The sequence below is a fragment of the Gopherus flavomarginatus genome, chromosome 21 (assembly GCF_025201925.1).
Source record: "Gopherus flavomarginatus isolate rGopFla2 chromosome 21, rGopFla2.mat.asm, whole genome shotgun sequence".
Taxonomy (NCBI): domain Eukaryota; kingdom Metazoa; phylum Chordata; order Testudines; family Testudinidae; genus Gopherus; species Gopherus flavomarginatus.
This window is the reverse complement of record NC_066637.1, coordinates 14,502,284-14,523,068: the sequence shown is the minus strand read 5'-3', so window position 1 is coordinate 14,523,068 and position 20,785 is coordinate 14,502,284. Positions and strand designations below refer to the sequence as shown.

The window sequence follows — 20,785 nt, the reverse complement described above, 5'->3', positions numbered from 1 at the left end:
CTCCATTCACTTGTAAAATATAATAGAAATGGCAATTGCAAATTGTATTGCGCTCGAGGAAATCTGCTTACAGAAATTGGCACCATTCATTTTATAATGCAGCCAATGAGCTATGTGCTTTCATAGCTAACATACCAGAAAGTGTATCAGCTGACTAACAGAACCAGCCACCTAATCTGAACCTTTATAGGTGCCATACAACAATACCTAAATGGTCCCACACAGAAGGACCCACAAAAGGCACAGAATCTGGGAAGATTCAGGAAAAGCAAAGTAAATCCTAGCCCTGGAAAAACAAAACCCAGATAAGTTAATGGTGTTTTGAGCACAAATTGCCATCAGCAACAATCCCATAACTTGGTAGAGGTCAGTCTAATTGTTCGTGGATGGCAGCACCTACAGGTGCTATCTGTAAATTGGAAGTGGGAGGTGGGCTTTATCCCAGGCTGAAAGGGCCTTGGAAAAATTCACTGCAGGTATGTAGACCATGGTTGTTTACTATGGAGTCTACCCTGTGTTTAGCAGGGCAGGGCTCTGCTTCAACAACATACTGTCTATGTTGATAGGCTGTTTCTAGCCACGTCCCCTGCCAGTTACCAGGACTGTGATAGGTAGGAGTTTTTATCCAATTTGGCTTTTGAGGCTCTTAGCCTTTTTTTCATTTATCTTTTGCTTCAAAGTGGCTTATGACCTGTTGTTCCAAGCAGGAGGTGTTTCCTGAAACATCCCATTCTGTGCCCCCCAAGGGTGGGGTGCCAGCATCTCCGACAACCTGCAAGATAGCAGCACGGAACTGGACAAATCTTATCAATGTTTCCATGATAAATGTGGATAGTGGAACAGTAACTAATTGTCCTGAATATAAACCTGGGTTGGATCTCTCCCCCAACACACACAGAGCTGCTCTGTATTATGTAACACCCTGTAGAAAAGTGGTTCTCAAACTTTTATACTGGTGACCCCTTTCACACAGCAAGCTCTGAGTGCGACCCCTCCCCACCTTATACATGAAAAACACTTTTAAATATATTTAATACCATTATAAATGCTGGAGGCAAAGCGGGGTTTGGAGTTGAGTCTGATAGCTTGCGACCCCCCCCTGTAATAACCTTGCAACCCCCTGAGGGGTCCTGACCCTCAGTTTGAGAACCCCTGCTGTAGAAGATCTGAGGGCTAGTAACCTCACGGGAGCACTGCTGATAGTAGTTGCATAATCACTGTTGAGTTGAAATCTCTGGTCGATGGAGGGGTAAACACTGTCACTTTTCTGATAGCTTTCAACCCCAGCGGTGAATTATAGACTCATAGACTTTAAGGTCAGAAGAGACCATTATGATCATCTGGTCTGACCACCTGCACAACGCAGGCCACAGAATCTTAGCCACCCACTCCTGTATCAAACCCCTAAAGTATGTCTGAGTTATTGAAGTCCTTGAATTGTGGTTTAAAGACCTCAAGGTGCTGAGAATCCTCCAGCAAGTGACCCGTGCCTCACGCTGCAGAGGAAGGCGAAAAACTGTCAGGGCCTCTGCCAGTCTGCCCTGGAGGAAAATTCCTTCTGGATCCCAAATATGGCAATCAGCTAAACCTTGAGCATGTGGGCAAGACTCACCAGCCAGACACTCGGGAAAGAATTCTCTGTAGTAACTCAGATCCCACCCCTTCTAGCATCCCATCACAGGCCATTGGGCATATTTACTGCTAATAATCAAAGATCAATTAATTGCCAAAATTAGGCTATCCCATCATACCATCCTCTCCATAAACTTATCAAACTTAGTCTTGAAGCCAGATATGTCTTTTGACCTTATTGCTCCCCTTGGAAGGCTGTTCCAGAACTTCACTCCTCTAATGGTTAGAAACCTTCATCTGATTTCAAGTCTAAACATCCTAATGTCCAGTTTATATCCATTTGTTCTTGTGTCCACATTGGTACTGAGCTTAAATAATTCCTCTCCTTCCTTGATATTTATCCCTCTGATATATTTATAGAGAGCAATCATATCTCCCCTCAGCCTTCTTTTGGTTAGGCTAAACAAACCAAGCTCTTTGAATCTCTTTTCATAGGACAGGTTTTCCATTCCTCAGATCATCTGAGTAGCCCTTCTCTGAACCTGTTCCAGTTTGAATTCATCCTTCTTAAACATTGGAGACCAGAACTGCACACAATATTCCAGGTGAGATCTCACCAGTGCCTTGTATATCAGTACTAACACCTCCTTATCTTTAGTGGAAATACCTCGCCTGATGCATCCCAAGACCGCATTAGCTTTTTTAATAGCCATATCACATTGGCGGCTCACAGTCATCCTGTGATCAACCAATACTCCAAGGTCCTTCTCCTCCTCTGTTACTTCCAACTGATACATCCCCAATTTATAACTAAAATTCTTGTTATTAATCCCGGAATGCATGACCTTGCACTTTTCACTATTAAATTTCATCCTATTACTATTACTCCAGTCATCCAGATCTTCCTGTATGATATCCCCGTCCTCCTCTGTATTAGCAATACCTCCCAGCTTTGTGTCATCCACAAACTTTATTAGCACATTCCCACTTCTTGTGTTAAGGTCAGTAATAAAAAGATTAAACAAGATTGGTTCCAAAACCAATCCCTGAGGAACTCCACTAGTAACTTCCTTCCAGCCTGACAGTTCACCTTTCAGTATGACCTGTTGTAGTCTCCCCTTTAACCAGTTCCTTATCCACCTTTCAATTTTCATATTGATCCCCATATTTTCCAATTTAGCTAATAATTCCCCATGTTGAACCATATCAAATGCCTTACTGAAATTGAGGTAGATTAGATCCACTGCATTTCCTTTGTCTAAAAAATCTGTTACCTTCTCAAAGGAGGAGATCAGGCTGGTTTGGCATGATCTACCTTTTGTAAAACCATGTTGTGTTTTGTCCCAGTTACCATTGACTTCAATGTCCTTAACTACTTTCTCCTTCAATTTTTTTTCCAGGACCTTGCATACTACAGATGTCAAATTAACAGGCCTATAGTTACCCGGATCACTTTTTTTTCTTTTCTTAAAAATAGGAACTATGTTAGCAATTCTCCAGTCATATGGTACAACCCCTGAGTTTACAGATTCTCAGCTTCACTTTTATGAAAGGGGGTTAATTGGGACATGTTCCACTGCATTCATTAATTTTCACTTTAACTAGAGAACTGAGGCTGCCATCTGCATTTATTTGCATGAAGAGGTATTGTCAGAAGTTCTACCCTGGAACCAGATTGCTTTACACATGTGAATGCCCCTCCTGTCTCTAAGAAGCTCCAGTCTGTAGAACAGTAGGGAGTGGCGTTAGAAAGGGCTTGTCTACACTAGGGGAGGGAATCGATTTAAGATACGCAACTTCAGCTACGTGAATAACGTAGCTGAAGTCGAAGTATCTTAGATCGAGTTACCTACCATCCTCATGGCGCAGGATCGACGTCCGCGGCTCCCCCTGTTGACTCCGCTACCACCATCCGCGTTGGTGGAGTTCCGGAGTCAACAGGAGCGCGTTCAGGGATCGATATATCGCGTCTAGATGAGACACAATATATCGATCCCTGAGAAATCGATTGCTACCCGTGAAGATGTAGCCAAATATAGCATTTGCCAACCAGATCAGACCACTGATCCAGCCAAGCCAGTATCCTGCTTTTCACTGTGACCTCATGCTTCAATGGAAAGTGAAGAAAAACCCATAGTGCACATAGCTAGTTGTGTAGGGTACTCCTTTGAACTCTGCATGCAATCAACTGGCATCCTGAAGTAGGAAGTTTTCAAAATGCATTTGTTACTTACAATGCACCTAAGTATGCTGGGTGATTATTAGGCCAGGGACCACCAGTGAGACACAGTGTCGCCAAGTGAAGACAAAACCAAAAGGGGCAGAGGACCAGGGTTCCAATTACAAAGCAGAGGTCATTCAGATGTTAAATATACATTCCTGGAAGAGACAAAGAAAAAGATATGTCCGGTGCTTTGATATAAATGGAGAAAAGAGGTGTGGTGATACACCACCAATTAAGGCTGGAAAGGCAGATGCTTCCACTAACTACCATCTGAGCACATCCATGTCTAACCAATCTCCCCACATCACAATACTCTTAATATTTTCACCCATCTTGACTCAAGGCATTTCAACTACTGTAGTCAATACATCTCACAGCTTCCTTGCATCATCTGAGTCAAGCCTGCTTGGCATGAAATGCAAGTGAGCCTCGGATATTCAAGCTGGTTTGATCTTGTTCAGCCCAGCTACCAGAACTAGAGCTGGCAGGAGGACAGCAATTCTGCTTCACTGTACCTTTTGAGGTTTTCGTGAAAATTGAATTACATTGATGTCTGTTTTCAGGTTGAAACGCAAGCTTTTTGATTGGGGAAGATAAGGGTGAGACGGTCCAGGTACAATCTCTGCTTGATTTAGAGCAGAGATTTTCATCCTAGATGAGTCTGAATCAGGCAGAGCAGGGATTTGAACCTTCCAACATCCCAGGCCAGCAGTCTTGCCACCAGGGAACAGAGCATGTGTGTATTCTTGCATGCACACACAATATTCTTGCCAAAACTTTCCTAAAAACTGATATGTCCACATGAAATGTTTCAGCTTTGCTGAAATTCCAGTTTGTTGAAAATGTTTCAACCATCTCTAGCCAAGATTAATATTGTTTTTTGAAAGGTTGCAGGTTCCTGCATACTAAAAATGGGAATGCTGGGGGTGTGTGTGTGTGTGTGTGTGAAGCAAAGAAATGCTGAGTGTCCATCATCAGAATGTATTTAACCCCCTGGTGAACACCCTCACTGGAAGCTTTTGGTCACAGCTGGATTTTGGCAGAGAGTTTGCCAGTTTCCTGATATACACTGACAGTGTTCACAGCTGCACTGTTACAAGGAGTTGCCATTTCTTGGACTTCCTGCTATGAGAGTTCATATCACTCGGGTATTAATCGAAAATGTGATAAAACTCTAGCATTGTATTACTCTCAACCTAAAATCTTTTCTGTTGACTAAGGCCCAGGCTTCCCTGGGGACTTTCTCTGAATCCAGTCAGCAATGGCTGGTTACCAGTATAGCTGCCCCATGCACATCCCTTGGAAAAGGAAAGCTGCAATTTGTGTTGATACCGCTTACTTTGCTTTAAGTGCTACAGCTGCATATTGGGACTCCCTTTGTATATGCTTGGGGTTTGCACTAGTTCAGCTGGGCATCAGTAGCTGGAACTGGGGCAAATCTGTATAACTCCCCTGGAGAATTGTCATTGGAGACCTAATAGACAAGGCTCACGCTGAAATCATGTGGTCGTCAAGAAAATGGAAAGACAGAGGGTGAGATGTGAAGAAAAAAATCTTCTCTTTTCCCTAAACCATTGCTATGACATCTGACCCATTTATAGAGCTGCTGCATTCCCCATCAAAGTGTATTGCAGTGCGGCAGTGAAGGCAACTCATAATTCTAGTGGTAAATTTTAAGAACATAAAATATCCGTACTGGGTCAGACCAAAGGTCCATCCAGCCCAGTATCGTGTCTACCAACAGTGGCCACTGCCAGGTGCCCCAGAGGGAGTGAACCTAACAGGCAATGATCAAGTGATCTCTCTCCTGCCGTCCATCACCACCCTCTGACAAACAGAGGCTAGGGACACCATTCCTTACCCAGCCTGGCTAATAGCCATTGATGGACTTAGTCTCCATGAATTTATCCAGTTCTCTTTTAAACCCTGTTATAGTCCTAGCCTTCACAACCTCCTCAGGCAAGGAGTTCCACAAGTTGACTATGCACTGTGTGAAGAAGAACTTCCTTTTATTTGTTTTAAACCTGCTGCCCATTAGTTTCATTTGGTGGACCCTAGTTCTTATATTATGGAAACAAGTAAATAACTTTTCCTTATTCACTTTCTCCACATCACTCATGATTTTATATACCTCTCCCATATCCCTCCTTAGTCTCCTCTTCTCCAAGCTGAAAAGTCCTAGCCTCTTCAATCTTTCCTCATATGGGACTTGTTCCAACCCCCTAATCATTTTAGTTGCCCTCCTCTGAACCTTTTCTAATGCCAGTATATGTTTGCTTTTTTGATTGCCGCAGCACACTGTGTGGACGTCTTCAGAGAACTATCCACAAGGACTCCATGATCTCTTTCCTGATTAGCTGTAGCTAAATTAGCCCCCATCATATTGTATGTATAGTTGGGGTTATTTTTCCAAATGTGCATTACTTTACATTTATCCACATTAAATTTCATTTGCCATTTTGTTCCCCAATCACTTAGTTTTGTGAGATCTTCTTGAAGTTCTTCACAGTCTGCTTTGGTCTTAACTATCTTGAGCAGTTTAGTATCATTTGCAAACTTTGCCACCTCACTTTTTACCCCTTTCTCCAGATTATGAATAAATTGAATAGGATTGGTCCTAGGACTGACCCTTGGGGAACACCACTAGTTACCCCTCTTTTCTAAAAAATTACCATTTAGTCACTGGATCCCCTTTGACCCCTTCAAAGAGCTCTAATAGATTAGTAAGACACACTTTCCCTTTACAGAAACCATGTTGACTTTTGCCCAACAATTTATGTTCTTCTATGTGTATGACAATTTTATTCTTTACTATTGTTTCAACTAATTTGCCCAGTATAAACGGTAGACTTACCGGTCTGTAAATGCTTGGATCACTTCTAGAGCCCTTTTTAAATATTGGCATTATATTAGCTATCTTCCAGTCATTGGGTACAGAAGCCAATTTAAAGGACAGGTTAAAAATCATAGTTAGTAGTTCCACATATTTCACGTTTGACCTTTTTCAGAACTCTTGGGTGAATGCCATCTGGTCCTGGTGACTTGTTAATGTTAAGTTTATCAATTAATTCCAAAACCTCCTCTAGTGACACTTCAATCTGTGACAATTCCTCAGATTTGTCACCTACAAAGGATGACTCAGGTTTGGGAATCTCCCTAACATCCTCAGCCATGAAGACTGAAGCAAAGAATTCATTTAGTTTCTCTGCAATAACTTTATCGTCTTTAAGTGCTCCTGTTGTATCTCCTTCGTCCAGGGGCCCCACTGGTTGTTTAGCAGGCTTCCTGCTTCTGATGTACTTTAAAAACATTTTGTCACTGCCTTTTGAGTTTTTGGCTAGCCGTTCTTCAAACTCCTCTTTGGCTTTTCTGATTACATTTTTACACTTAATTTGGCAGTGTTTATGCTCCTTTCTATTGACCTCCCTTGCAAAGGATCCCTTTGACTAACAGGCAAAAGTTGCCCAGGCAGTTCTGCAGTGAGGCCTGTGGCTGCCTTTTCCTTTAATCAGGAGGTGCGGGGACTACCGGCTGCTTGATTTAAACCAACATGTTGCAAGCTGGAACCTGGCCACGTCTGAGCACTGCGATAATGCTCCATGTGGCACAAATTCAAGTTGCTCCGGCCACTTGGCTGAGTAGACTCTGGGATCCCTGACGCTGCATCTGACAAACCCAGAGTAAGAAAAGACTTCCTTTCCCAGAATGCAAGGGGAGAAGGGGGGCGGACAGAGGAAATTGATTAGGGGCAAAGCAGAGGGCTGAATTTAAAGCTGTTGCTTCTCTGGGAGCTGTACTTTGACCCTGCCAGGGGAGAAGGAGTGAGGGGGGTGAAATAAGTGCTGTGTGTCTCTGCTATCCCAGCCTCTCTCTGCTTTGAACCTGCAGGGCCAGCTGTGGCTGTGGGTGCTGTGCTGGGGGAGGAGGGGTAAGCAAGGGGTGCGGGATGGAGCCCCTCTTCGTGCGTGGCAGCCAGCTGCTCCGGAAAATGCTTTGCCCTCTGAGGTTCTCGGCAACTTTCCTGGCAGCCAAGCTCCAGCCACCTTTGCTGAGCAGCCCCAGAGCTAGCCTGTGTGTGTGGGTCACAGCTCACCCTCCTGCAGCTGGCTCCTTGCCTAGCTTCCACCATGGGGGCTCAGAGAGCCTGCTCGCTGGGCACGGTGCCCCTCGCCGCTTTCTCACTGGCTCTAGCTTCAATCTGCCTCCCAGTGCTCAGCTCATAGCCAGGCCCGTGGGGGTCTGCTCCATGATGAAGCTGCCCATTCAGACTTCACCGGAGGGACTAGATGCTGCATTTGTTGGGGTGCCCCTTGACACAGGAACCTCCAACCGTCCTGGTGCAAGGTAAGGGGCAGGTGTTAGGCTATGATCTGAGGAGGGGGAAGCCACAATCCATGGGATGGGGGCATTTACTGTCTAATGACTCTTCAAGAAAAATCCCAGGGGAGTCTGCTGGTGAAAGATGCGGGACTGGCTGCCCAGTAGTGTGGGTCCTTCTTTTTATTCCAGGGAACAGATGCAGCAGCATGCCAAGTTTCCGTTCTGCCCTGTGAGTCTGCCTCTGCCCCGTCCTGCAGGGACCAAGCAAAAGCAGGAGAAGGTGGTTTGCTCTTGGTACCATTCAGTCCTGTGAAGGTGCCAGTTGTCAGAGTGGTTTTGTAATGTGACAATCAGGGTACAGACACCCCAGGGGGAGAACAGGGGTCTGAACCTCAAAGAATTTGCAATTGAATCAACTGATGGAATATAATATTATTGAGCTATGAACACACATTGAGTAAAGTCTTTTATGAAAACTGGTGACATGCTAGCCATGAACATCCGTGTGATGTATGTATGGGAGGTGCATAGAGTTGTGTGGGTGCTGAAAATATGTTCTTATAATATGTTGTGGACAGAGCTGATAAACCAACTTGCCTTAGACAAAGGAATGTGGATTTACCTGTCTAGATCAGGGGTGGGCAAACTTTTTGGCCCAAGGGCCACATCTGGGAGGGGAAATTGTATGCAGGGCTATGAATGTGGGGCTGAGGCAGAGGATTGGGGTGTGGGAGGAGGTGCGATATGTGAGAGGGGGCTCAGGGAAAGGGGTTGGGGTGCAGGAGTGGTGCAGAGTGCGGCAGGGGACTCAGGGCAAGGGGTTGGGATGGCTCTGTGGAGGCTGCAAACCTAAGAGTGTTCGTGAGTGTCCATTGAGCATGATGGATGCTGAAGGGAGATGCTCATTTCAGGCTTTCCAGTCATGAGCATGGCCTAAGCACTTCAGCAGATGGATCATGTGTGGCTCCAATCAGAGACCTGATTGTAAATCTAGTGTTACTGGCAAAGAGTTTCAAAAGCACCTGATAATTTAGGGTGCCCAAAGTGAGACACTTTAAAGGGAGCGGAGGTTGAAAAGGCGGGTGTTCAGTATTTCTGAAAAGCAGGCCCCTGAAAATCTTCTCAAGTTGGCCACTCAGAATCAGAGTCGCATGTGAAAGTCTTTGCACACACTCTAGATTTGCAGTAAGCTCTCTGCCTGGATCTACAGGTGACCTATCTGTTGAAGCCATTAGGCCATACTCATTATGCATCTGATATAGACAATCACAACCATAATATAATAGTCCTACTTGAAACATTTGCCCCAATGTTCATTCCAACCTTCAACTCCTAAGTGTCTAGGGGGAGTGTGTACCCAACCAGCCACGTGTTCAGAATCCCCTGGTCCTATGGAAGTTTCCTCCCCGAACCATCCCAGATAACAAAGTGTGGGATTCTTTCCCTTCCAGGTTCGGCCCTCGCCAGATTCGAGCCGAGTCATGCATGGTGAGGACGTATAACCCCAGCACTGGGGCAGCACCTTTCCATTCCCTCATGGTTGCTGACATTGGTGATGTGAATGTGAACCTCTACAACCTGCAGGACAGCTGCAGGCAAATCCGAGAAGCCTATCAGAAGATTGTGGCAGCTGGCTGCATTCCCCTCACACTGGGTAAGGAACCCAGGGCTGGGCCCAATCTCATCCTTTGCTGTTTAAACACCAGTTATTATATGGGCACTCGGAAGAATAGCAGGATCCATTAAAGCTGCCTCCCCCCTTCTGTCCTATGCACTGCAATGGATATAGACTAATTTATTAACAGGGTCTTGAGAGTGCAAGAGAGCTACTCTCTCCTCCTCCCCACTGAGATAATTCAGTCTCCTTCAGCCGCTCCCAGACCTTTGCTGCTGCTGGTTCAGCTCTGGGGCCAGGGCTAGGGGAGAGGCACCTCTCCCTCAAGCTACTGCAGTGAGAGAGAGCTGGGGGGGGTCCTCTCTCCCCGCTGCAGCCCTGGGGCAGCCTACACACCAAACCCCTCATCCCCGGCCCCACCCCAGAGCCCGCACCCGCAGACAGAGCCCTCACCCCCCGCACTCCAACCCTCTGCCCCAGCCCTGAGCCCCTTCCCACATTCCAAACCCCTTGGCCCCACCCCCGCCACACATCACCTCCCTATTGGTGCACATAGCAAAATTCATTCCGCACATGGATGTAAAAAATTAGAGGGAACATTGGCTGTGACAGCTGTGTATTTTTATGTCTGGTTTTGTAATCAAGCAGTTTTTAAGTGAGGTGAACCATGCAGGTACGCAAGACAAATCAGACTCCTGAAAGGGGGACAGTAGTCTGGAAAGGCTGAGAGCCACTGTCCTAAATGACTGCCCCAAGCTCAGCCATCAATTTGTGGCAGAGCTGTGAGTAGAACCCAGAGGTCTTGACTCCTGTCCTTGTGCTCAGATGTCCCACTCTCCATACCACCTGGTTGTGAAGGTGGGTAGCTAATCAAACCAACAACAATGAACGTTTGCTCTGGATATGATGGAAGGTTGTATCCTGAAATGCTGCCTTTCTTAAAAGAAAAAAAAGTTTCTGAATAAGGAATAAAGGAATATTCTTCTAATGTGAGAATAGAAAAGTTTTTGGTTTTTTTTGGAAATTCATCTACCATTTATATGTGTTAATAGTAAATTCCAGGCCTGTGTTGGGCTCCTTTTCTGGCTGGCATGGTTTACTGTACCTTGCAGCAATGTTCCTTTAATGGAGACAAAGTAGTTAACATCCCATTGCTATCTGGGATGGTTCGAGGAGGAAAATTCCATAGGACCAGGGGATTCTGAACACGTGGCGGTTGGGCACATACTCCCCCTAGACATTTAAGAGTTGAAGGTTGGAATGACCATTGGGGCAAATGTTTCAAGTGGGACTATTATATTATGGTTGTGATTGTCTATGTCAGATGCATAATGAGTGTAGCCTAATGGCTTCAACAGATAGGCCACCTGTAGATCCAGGCAGTGTGTCCTCTTCTGCCAGCATAATTTAATCAGAAATAACAGAGCATCGTAAAAGGTGCATAATAAATCTAACCTTTGCCCAGGACTCTGTGTTAAATCAGGGACTGTGATTGCCATATCATCCACGATACCTGGACTGGACGATGCTCTTATGCTGTGTCAAAAATGAGTAACAGAGGTTAGAGACGAGGCTGTTTCATTGTTCTCTACTGAACACAAATTAAAATTACATTTAAGATCATATTCAGCCGTTTATTTTGTTAACCTGTTCAGTAGGACCTGAAATGAGAGCATATGCCCATAACAAAAATGTTTAGGGTTTTAAATTGAATCAAACCTTATGCAATGTATTAGTTTCATGGCAGAAAGCGATTTGGACTTGTATTGGTGTGTGCACACATGCAATTACTGTTTAACCCTAGGGCACCTATGACTTTTCAATCTGAAACTCACTTCACTGTTGTGAACATATAGAGTGAGGGCTTGGATTACAAATCAGTGTCAGGCTACTCAAATGCCCAGAGTCCGTATTTAGAAATATGTGATGCCTGTATTTATAACACAAAGCTAGGATCCCTCACTTCAAATTCCTGCTGTAGCACGAGAGAAATCCAGTCACCCACAGATCTCACGCCATCCCTTTTACCAAAGTAAGAGGTGGGATATCGCAACTAGGAACTGGCAGATTTTTCTTTATTAATTGGAGCTCTATCACTTTGTATGACGAGCTCTTCAGCTCTCACAGCTAAGCAGCGTTGGGCCCACATCAGAAAGTAGCTGGAAAGGAGACCTTGTAAGAAACCCTCATGGTGCTGGAGATTCAATAGGTGGTGCTCTTCCCTCTGAGTCAATATGGAGCCAAACACCCCTGTATAGTTCTGGAGGTGCCATTAATTAATACATTTGGGATTATGATAGTGTGTCCCACAGTGCTATGTATATGAGAAATAAAACAGAAACACTACCATTGAGGCCTTTATATATAAATATATTGTAATTAGTTACTACACAGTACTGTCCATTCAGTAGGTTATCTGGAAGACAGCATCCATAAGAAACAACTGGATCTACATCAACTACTGGTGTATCACAGAGCAGTTCAACCAATGGAACAGAGACGCTACCCACTTCTGTTTCCTGCCCAGTGAAGCTGACCAGAGGGTGACAACCATCAGTAAGGGTAACCTATAACATGAACGGACAGTACTGTGTAGTAACTAATTACAATGTATTTATATATAAAGGCCTCACTGGTAGTGTCACTACTCCAAATTTATGTTTTATTTCTCATACACATAGCACTGTGGGACACACTATCATAATCCCGATCCCAGTATTTCAAAACACAGCCTACTACTAATGATGAAACAGGTGATAACTGGAATTGCCCTAATAGGAGTGTGTTTCTATCTGTGTCACCAAAGTAAAAGGGCCAGAGTACACCAGCAGACTGGAAAAACATGGTTACGCTTGGATATAAAGTGGTGTCATAGGTACACATACATACATGCCCATACACACTACAAATATATATGCCATATCCATATAATTCATCTATATTAATTATTTGGGAGTGCCTCTAAGACTCAGTCATGGTCCCGGGCCTGACGTTCCCAGGCCCACAATAAGGGACTAAAAAATAGACAGATTTTATTATCCAATTATCAGTCGTACGTGGGAATGTATAGACTAGAGTCAGATGAGGCATGAGTGAATGGATGGTAAAGTAAGATAACCACATAACCTAGTGGGCTAAACACTGTTATCTTTAGTCCATGCGTTATGCTTTTCTGGGACGATGGGTAAACATCCTCCCCGTAAAAAGACAAAAAGTGGGGGAATGTAGTAAGAGGAGGCCCTGAGATACAAACCTTGGTATCAGAGGCCCGGTATGAGGCCTAAGGCCTAAACTAAAGTAATGGTCAAGACTTTGCTAACATAAAGCAAAGTTAAGCTGTGAGCCAGAGGCAGGCCCTGCTCACAGAAGCTGGCAAGGAAAGGGCTGGTGCTGCAAAAAGAGACAAACCTAAAAGGTACTGGACACCAGATATCAGAATATTCGCATACTTGTACACTCCACACAGATAACAAGGAACAGGCTGACCCATCCCAATGACAGGGCCAAAGGGTAATATGATGGATAGAGTTGTTTTGTTCGAACCAACATGTACAAGGTGAGAGGCGGCACCTTACTACGTAGAGGGGTTGTACCTTGCTACGTAGAGGGGTTGCACCTCATACGTCAGGAGTGATGTGTAACTTGTTTGTACCTGTGTATAAGAAGGCATCCCTGGGGCGGTGTCTTTGTCCAGCCTAGGGGGGCAGTGGAAAGTCCCACCACTGACTGAGCTGAGTTCATTGCCAGGGAGCACATGTGTACTGGCTAGCTGCACCTTAACAGCACCTTGGACTTCGTTTGCCAGGGAGCTGGAGACTGTGTTTTTCTTCAACAATAAATCTGGCCGACGCACCTTTGTACCTTACTAGAGTCTGTGGTCATTGGGGGTTCTCTCGGGGTCTGCTGTGTCAGCTATTTGCGCAGAGCTGGGATAGCACACAGAGGGAACACACGCACGCAGCCGATTGATATCAACATTGAACAGAGCAGAGCACCACCCCGGTAGCATCTTTCAGATAAAACTTACAACAGAGTTCCAAACTGCTTGTGCTCATCAAAGATACCATGCCACTTTTTGCAAGAGATAAGTGTCTGTGTCCTGACTCGATTCCAGTTTGGGTAATAACATTCGACCTTCCCAAATGCTCATTGAAATTTCAGTGGCATATGGTGGTGTTCTGCTCCTCAACTGTTGTGTAGCATTGCTGTTGATTAAGTCCCAGCTGCGACACAACCCAGAGGCAGCTGCAAGTAGGAGATGAAGTGACTCCTGGATATCCATCTGTGTACCAGGTATCTGCATTCAGATGCTGGCCTTGAGTACCAGCTACAACAAGAGAATGACGGCTGGCTGGATTTTTGAGAGCTTTTATTAAGAGAAGCTGCCCCTTTTAATACTATCAGTCACCAATTTAAAGCTTCAGGGAAGGTAATTAGATGAATAAAGGCTGTTACTTCTAAAGGATGATCTCTCTTTTTGTGAAGTGCTGATGTGTTCCCCTATAAGAGGAGAGGTGCTATATGAATGTAGCTTGCTACTGTTCAGTGCTGGCCTGTTCTTATTACATAGCATGTTCTCCGTTCCCTGTCCCATTGCAGGTGGTGATCACACAATAACATACCCGATCCTGCAGGCAGTGGCAGAAAAGTAAGTTCAAAATCTGAAAATGGAGCATGTTTAAAAAGCTGATACCTTGTGGTGATAGACGTGACGTCCCCCTTGAGTTGTCGAGTCTGTGCTCTACTGGGCAGTCATAGAAATGTCAGGCTGGAAGGGATCTTAAGAGGGTGTGACATTGCACTCTATATGATTTTATGAAAGTATGCTGATGAGGGTGAATATAATGTAACTAAAACATGCTTTGTGCAAAAGGTCTCTTGTAAAATATCATTACAAAGCTTATAGTCTACTGAGTGTTGTCATCCTATTTGTGTAAATGTACCACTCTTGTATCTGAAACAAGAAATATGAAATATAACTCTGAGGACCTATTGTAATTACGCAAAGTGTGGGCCATTAATGGTGGTTTGGAATCTTAATTACTCCCATTAACCAGGACAATTGACTGTAGATGGCTCTGTTTTACTTGTAAGTCTTCCTGTATACGTGTGCGCTGGCAAGTGGGTAATGAAGTAACCCTGTCGTAAAGGAAATTTGGTTGGGTTGGCATGATTTTTTCTTGATAAATCAATTTTGACTATTCTTTATAACCCTATTATTCTGTAGGTGCTCACAAATTTATTACTTAATAATATATTCCAGATTCTTTTACATATTGAAGTTAGGCTGACTGGTCTATAATTCCCCGGGTCCTCTTTGTTCCCCTTTTTAAAGATCATTACTATGTTTGCCTTTCTTCAGTCCTTTGGGACCTTACTTGCCCTTCCTGGGTTCTCAGACATAATCATGAACAGTTCTGAGATTGCTCCAGCTAGTTCCTTAAGTCCCCTAAAATGAATTTCATCAGGTCCTGGTGACTTGAATACATCTAATTCAAAGAAATATTCTTTAACTTGTTCTTTCTCTATTTTGGCTTGCATTCCTTCCCCCTGGTTCTTAACATGAATTGTGTTAAGTATTGGGTCACAATTTACCTTTTTAGTTAAGACTGTAGCAATATAGGCATTACACAGCTTCTTAATGTGGTCAGTTATTAGCTCTCCTTCTCTGCTAAATGGAGGACCTACACCAGGGGTCGGCAACCTTTCAGAAGTGGTGTGCCAAGTCTTCATTTATTCACTCTGATTTAAGGTTTCGCGTGCCGGTAATACATTTTAATGTTTTTTAGAAGGTCTTTCTCTGTAAGTCTGTAATATAGATCTAAACTATTGTTGTATGTAACGTAAATAAAGTTTTCAAAATGTTTAAGAAGCTTCATTTAAAATTAAAATAAAATGCAGAGCCCCCCAGACTGGTTGCCAGGATCCGGGCAGTGTGAGTACCACTGAAAATCAGCTCGCGTGCCGCCTTCGGCACCCGTGCCATAGGTTGCCTACCCCTGACCTACACTTTCCTTTGTCTTTCTAATCCTACCCATGTATTCCTTCTTATTGTCTTTTATGTCGCTTGGTAGTTGTAACTCATTTTGTGCCTGTCTTTCTGATTTTGTCCCTCCATGCTTGTGCTATTCTTTTATACTCATCATCAGCAATTTCTCCGGTTTTCATGTTTTTTAGGCTTCCTTTTTTAATTTTCAGGTCATTAAAGAGCTCCTGATGGAGCCATCTTCGCTTCCCACTGTTCTTCTTATCTTTCAAATGGCTCCGCAGACATTTGGGATTCCAGGGTTCATGTAATCAGACAGGGTTGGAGAGTCATGTGAGGAATAAAGCCAGGCTGCAGCAGTATCTGTCAATCAATAGCTAGATGATGGCAATCTTCCCATTTGCTCCTCTCACTTATCCAGAGCCTGTTTGTGCTGATCCCAGCCGGCATCTTGTGTCCCCACTCTGTCCCCCGTGATCTTTGCCTTAGAGTTAATTGGTGAGAGAGCATGTGTTTGTTGCCTTCCTGAACCTGCTGAATAGTAAGATGCCTGCTGAAAGGTCTGAAGCCATAAGAATGTAGGGTGGGAAGGAGACCTTGACAAGTCAATTGTATGATCTGTTTGGAGTTTAGATCTCTATCATTGTGAAGAATCCAAGATTTTATGCTGACGGACTGAACAAGGTCAGAAATAGTGTAAGCACCTGTGTTAATCAAAGCATGTGAGCACGGGGCTGGAGTTAAGGCAGTGTTTGTGCCTGCCCTGTCCCAATTAGGCATGGTCCCGTGGGACTGGTGCACGTGGATGCTCATACCGACACAGGAGACACAGCGCTGGGGGAGAAGATCTACCATGGAACGCCATTCCGACGCTGTGTGGACGAGGGGCTCCTGGATTGCAAACGTGTGGTTCAGATCGGAATCAGAAGCTCCTCCTATACCCCGGATCCCTACAAATACTGCCGGGACCAGGTAGTGTATACCACCGCCAAAACCTCTACCCTCCGCCGGGCCCTGCCTGTGCTGTCAGGGCCACACGGCCGTTGATTTCAGTGCTGGGAATAATAATATGTCCCTCTGGTTCCTGAGACGGCAGTTGTGAGGCTTGCTGGGTGTGTATGACATATTTTGAGATCCTCAGACAAGAGGTGCAAGATGATATTTTTTGTTAACTGACTCGCTCCCTGGAACGCTTCTTCCACTCCAATCCCTGCAACTAAGACACTTAGAGCAGGAAAAAAGCCACTCACTGCCAAGCTTCTCATTTATTGTCCCCTCCTCCAGCACCACTTATGATCTGCAGAAGACACTTGCTTTGGCCACTTAGAGCTGTTTGCATAAACATTACACTGGACCACTGCTCTCTGCACCCGGTTCCTTTCCCCAGCAGCGTGTTTCAGGCAGTGGAAGCCCAACTTTTTTTTTTTTCTGCCTCCAACAGGGTTTCCGTGTTGTCCTGGCTGAAGACTGCTGGCTCAAGTCCTTGGTACCACTGATGGCGGAGGTGAGAAAGCAGATGGGAGCCAAGCCCATTTACATCAGCTTTGATATTGATGGATTAGACCCTGCATACGCCCCTGGCACAGGGACACCTGAAATTGCTGGTCTCACACCTGCTCAGGTAAGGAGATGCTCAGACTCTATTTCTGAATGTGCAGAGTGGATGCAGGGAAAACCTGGCTCCTTTTAAAGGAAGTCTCAGGGCTTACACTGTCCGCCTCCTAGAAATCTAAGGGTCAAGGATCTACGTGGGATTTAGAAGTCTTTAAACAAGAAAACTGGCATATCGGGAACTGAAATCATTGAGAGCTCCTATTGTGTCCTGCCTAGAATATACAGAGAGACTGGAATTTACCCTTCTAGTCTAGGAAAAGCCACCGCTAAGGGAGATTGAGCTGATGTACAGTTTGATGGTGTCTCAGTATTTATACATCTAATCCTCTGCTTTCTGCTCACTCTGGTTTAGCAAAGAGCACCAGGGTACAGCAGTGATCTTGGATGGGAATTGTATGGACTGTATTTTCACAGATTTCATGTCAGCTGTGTTTAAAAACAAAACCACCCCCTTGGCTATTTAAATATATAGAATGTTTTCAAAGTTAACAATTTGGGTACCTGGTAACTAGCCCTTTATTACCTTCCCTAGGCTTTGGAGATCATTCGTGGGTGCAAAGGACTGAATATAGTGGGATGCGATCTTGTTGAAGTTGCACCAATCTATGATGCTTCTGGTGAGTCAAAGGAAATATTTGGGACCATATTGCAAAGTTAGAGAAATGCTGCATCCAATGTTTGTCAGTAGCAGATTGGGTCCTGTTTAGCTGTGGGCACTGGACGCTGTCTATAGAGTTCAAAGCAAAATCGACAGAGATTTGGTCCTGGACAGTTTGAGCATCCCTAGGGAACATAGTGATGGCTGTCGGGAATATTTGTAGTCGGCTATTTCTATTCTGTGTGTTATAGACAATTCAAACAGCATGCTGCAGGAGAATATTTAAGAAAATGCAGAGTAGTCCTTAGGAATCTAGCAACAGCTATTTCAGGGTATGCTAGAGTGTGTGACCACCAGGATGTCGGGGACAGTAGTGCTGTGTAAACAAGAGAGGCCACAGCTCTTCTGTAATCAAGAAGTGGATTCCTCAGCATTAGTCAAAACTCAGCTCAGTCCTCTACACAGCTGGAAGGTAAGAAGCACTTGTGAATGAACTGCTATGCTTGTGTAAATCTGTACTTCCATTCTGCAGTTCTATAGCACCTTCAGTGCAAGCACCTCAAGCACTACTGGTCTGATCCACTTGGTCCCCTTGTAGCTCCCTTTTCAGATTGGAAAAACTGAGGTAGAGGGAGGTGACAGGACCTGTCACAGGTCACTCACCAAACTGCCTGGTGGAGGCTGTAAATGAAAGCCAGATTTCTGGAGTCAAAGTCCTGTGCTTTAACCACTAAGCAATGCTTCCTCTGCATTTACGTGGCTGCCACAGCAGTACAAGGAGATATTGGTCCTGCCCTTGATGACAGAGGCGACTCCATGCTTCAATAGCAGTAAAGAAAAAAACAATACTCAAAACAAATTTAATTTAGAAAAAACACTGTTTGAACCAATTACGTTCTGAAACGGTAGTAGGCAAAGTGCATCCTATAAGATGATGCCTGCATTTGGCTCCTGTACTGCCAAAGGCACAGCTGTCACTTTCTTTAGCAGAACGCTCTGCTGCAAATGGAACTGACTTTGTCATATGTATATACCCACAGCCAGGCTCATGCAGGGGGAGAAGTGCCTGCTTTACAAAAACAAACAAACAAAAAAAACCAAGCAAAGCAAACACTGTATCTGGTTCCTGGAGATCTGTAGAGACTATAACAACACTGGAACGTCCTGTTCTGGGGCCACTCTGCCTTTAGATTGATTTCAGTGTGAGCTATACACATAAAGGGACAGACTTGGAGTCTTAGGTTGCATTTATGCTGGCAAAAGTCAGCTGTGCATTTCACCACTGGTGTCGCTCCAACAGTGTAGCAGTGGTGTGTGATAGTATGGACAGGACTGAGTGTGTTCTCTTCCCTCCTACAATGGTAGAGACGACAGCTTTCCGCCAAGGCGCTCCCTAAGGAAGTAGCACCAGCTGTGAATTAGGGGGCGCGATCTGTGTTTTGGCACGTTAGATACAGCCTTAGTGTACTGAGCAAATGAAACTTGTGTGACTAAGCATTAAGTTACTTGTGTATTGGTTCAGCTGTTGACTATTAAATACTCTAATTTATTTCCTGGGGTTGGGGTAGAGATTCTATTTGAAGACAAGAAGTCAGTTGGGTAGAACTAAAGCACTCAGCATAACTACATTTGTAGTTTACCAGCACAGACAGCTTTTCACTGGTGTATGGCTTTTAAGCATCTGGTCTCAGTGCGGCAAGTGAATTTGTGCAGGAGCACGTCGTGGACTTGAATAAGCCTCTGCCAACATGGAGTCAATTACAGGATTGGGGCCTTGGTGTCAGAGGAAGAGTTGGAAAAGAACTCCTTGTCGTAAGGACTTTCTGACTGACCCTTTAATTGGAAGCCATTGGATAGTCATGGTTTTTTTCTTTGTTTGTAGGTAACACAGCCCTCATGGGAGCAAATCTGCTGTTTGAAATGCTGTGCGCACTCCCGCGAGTCAAAACGATTTAAAGCCATGTAGGGCGGGCTCCAGCTTATGCAAATCAAGTCACGACCACTATCTCTTCACCTACATGATGAGTTTAATATTCCCAGCCTTTCCGCGCAAATACTTTGACACAATACGAATGAAGAAAGAAGCCTGAATGGAACAACTCAGATTTTACTTTTAATTTCTGTCGTCCCTCACTCTCTGCAGGTAGAGAAGAGGCAAGGGAAAGCTAAGCTTTGTGGTAGAGAATAAAAACCATTCCTCACCAGACAGTCATTTCAAGCTCCTCATATGCTCTAAGCAGCAGGTAGAAGAGATGCTGGAATTTGGGGGGCAGGCTTATTGTTCACGGTGCTGTAGTAATGTGGCTTAGCAGCACATGAATCCAGCGACTGCAGCTTGAATTCTTTCAATATAAAAACTGGCAGCTATGATCTAAAATGGAGGTTTCTTTTGGAAGTGCCTAGTAAGGATTTTTCCCCACTAAAATTAAACCTAGGAGGGGAGCAATATACAGACATAATGTAACATCCTGGCTCCCTTCCATGGGCATGGAATAGAACAGAAGTTCTTCTGGCCTCTTCATGCAATGGATCTAAAGTGGCACTAGCTCCAAGCCCTACATTACAAGATGACTTATGCCAAGGCACTGTGGTCTCTGTCTCAGTGATGGGACGTTTCTAAACCCCATTCATACATGATTTTCCCAGGGCCCATAGCTGTCAGGCTTCAGGAGGCCAATAGGAACATTGACTAAACTACAGGGCAGTTTTTGGAAACAGTTGTCCTTGGTTAAGCAGCCCTGTTGCCTGAGTGGAGATAACTAGCCTATTGCGTTTGCTAAATTACAAGCAGTTAACAGCCATTGAACTTTTGCAATTAACTCCCATACGCCACACCCATTGTCAATGTATCGATTA

General features: G+C 44.6%; 1 protein-coding gene across 1 annotated transcript; it reads left to right on the top strand.

Moving 5' to 3' along the window:
* The first annotated feature begins 7,504 nt into the window (after positions 1–7,504).
* Positions 7,505–20,137, top strand: AGMAT (agmatinase). The gene is made up of 7 exons (XM_050931849.1): positions 7,505–8,140; positions 9,568–9,770; positions 14,331–14,379; positions 16,494–16,689; positions 17,159–17,338; positions 17,864–17,948; positions 19,812–20,137. The coding sequence occupies exons 1-7, from the start codon at positions 7,743–7,745 to the stop codon at positions 19,883–19,885; spliced, it is 1,185 nt and encodes a 394-aa protein (XP_050787806.1). The 5' UTR covers positions 7,505–7,742; the 3' UTR covers positions 19,886–20,137.
* Positions 20,138–20,785: the final 648 nt, after the last annotated feature.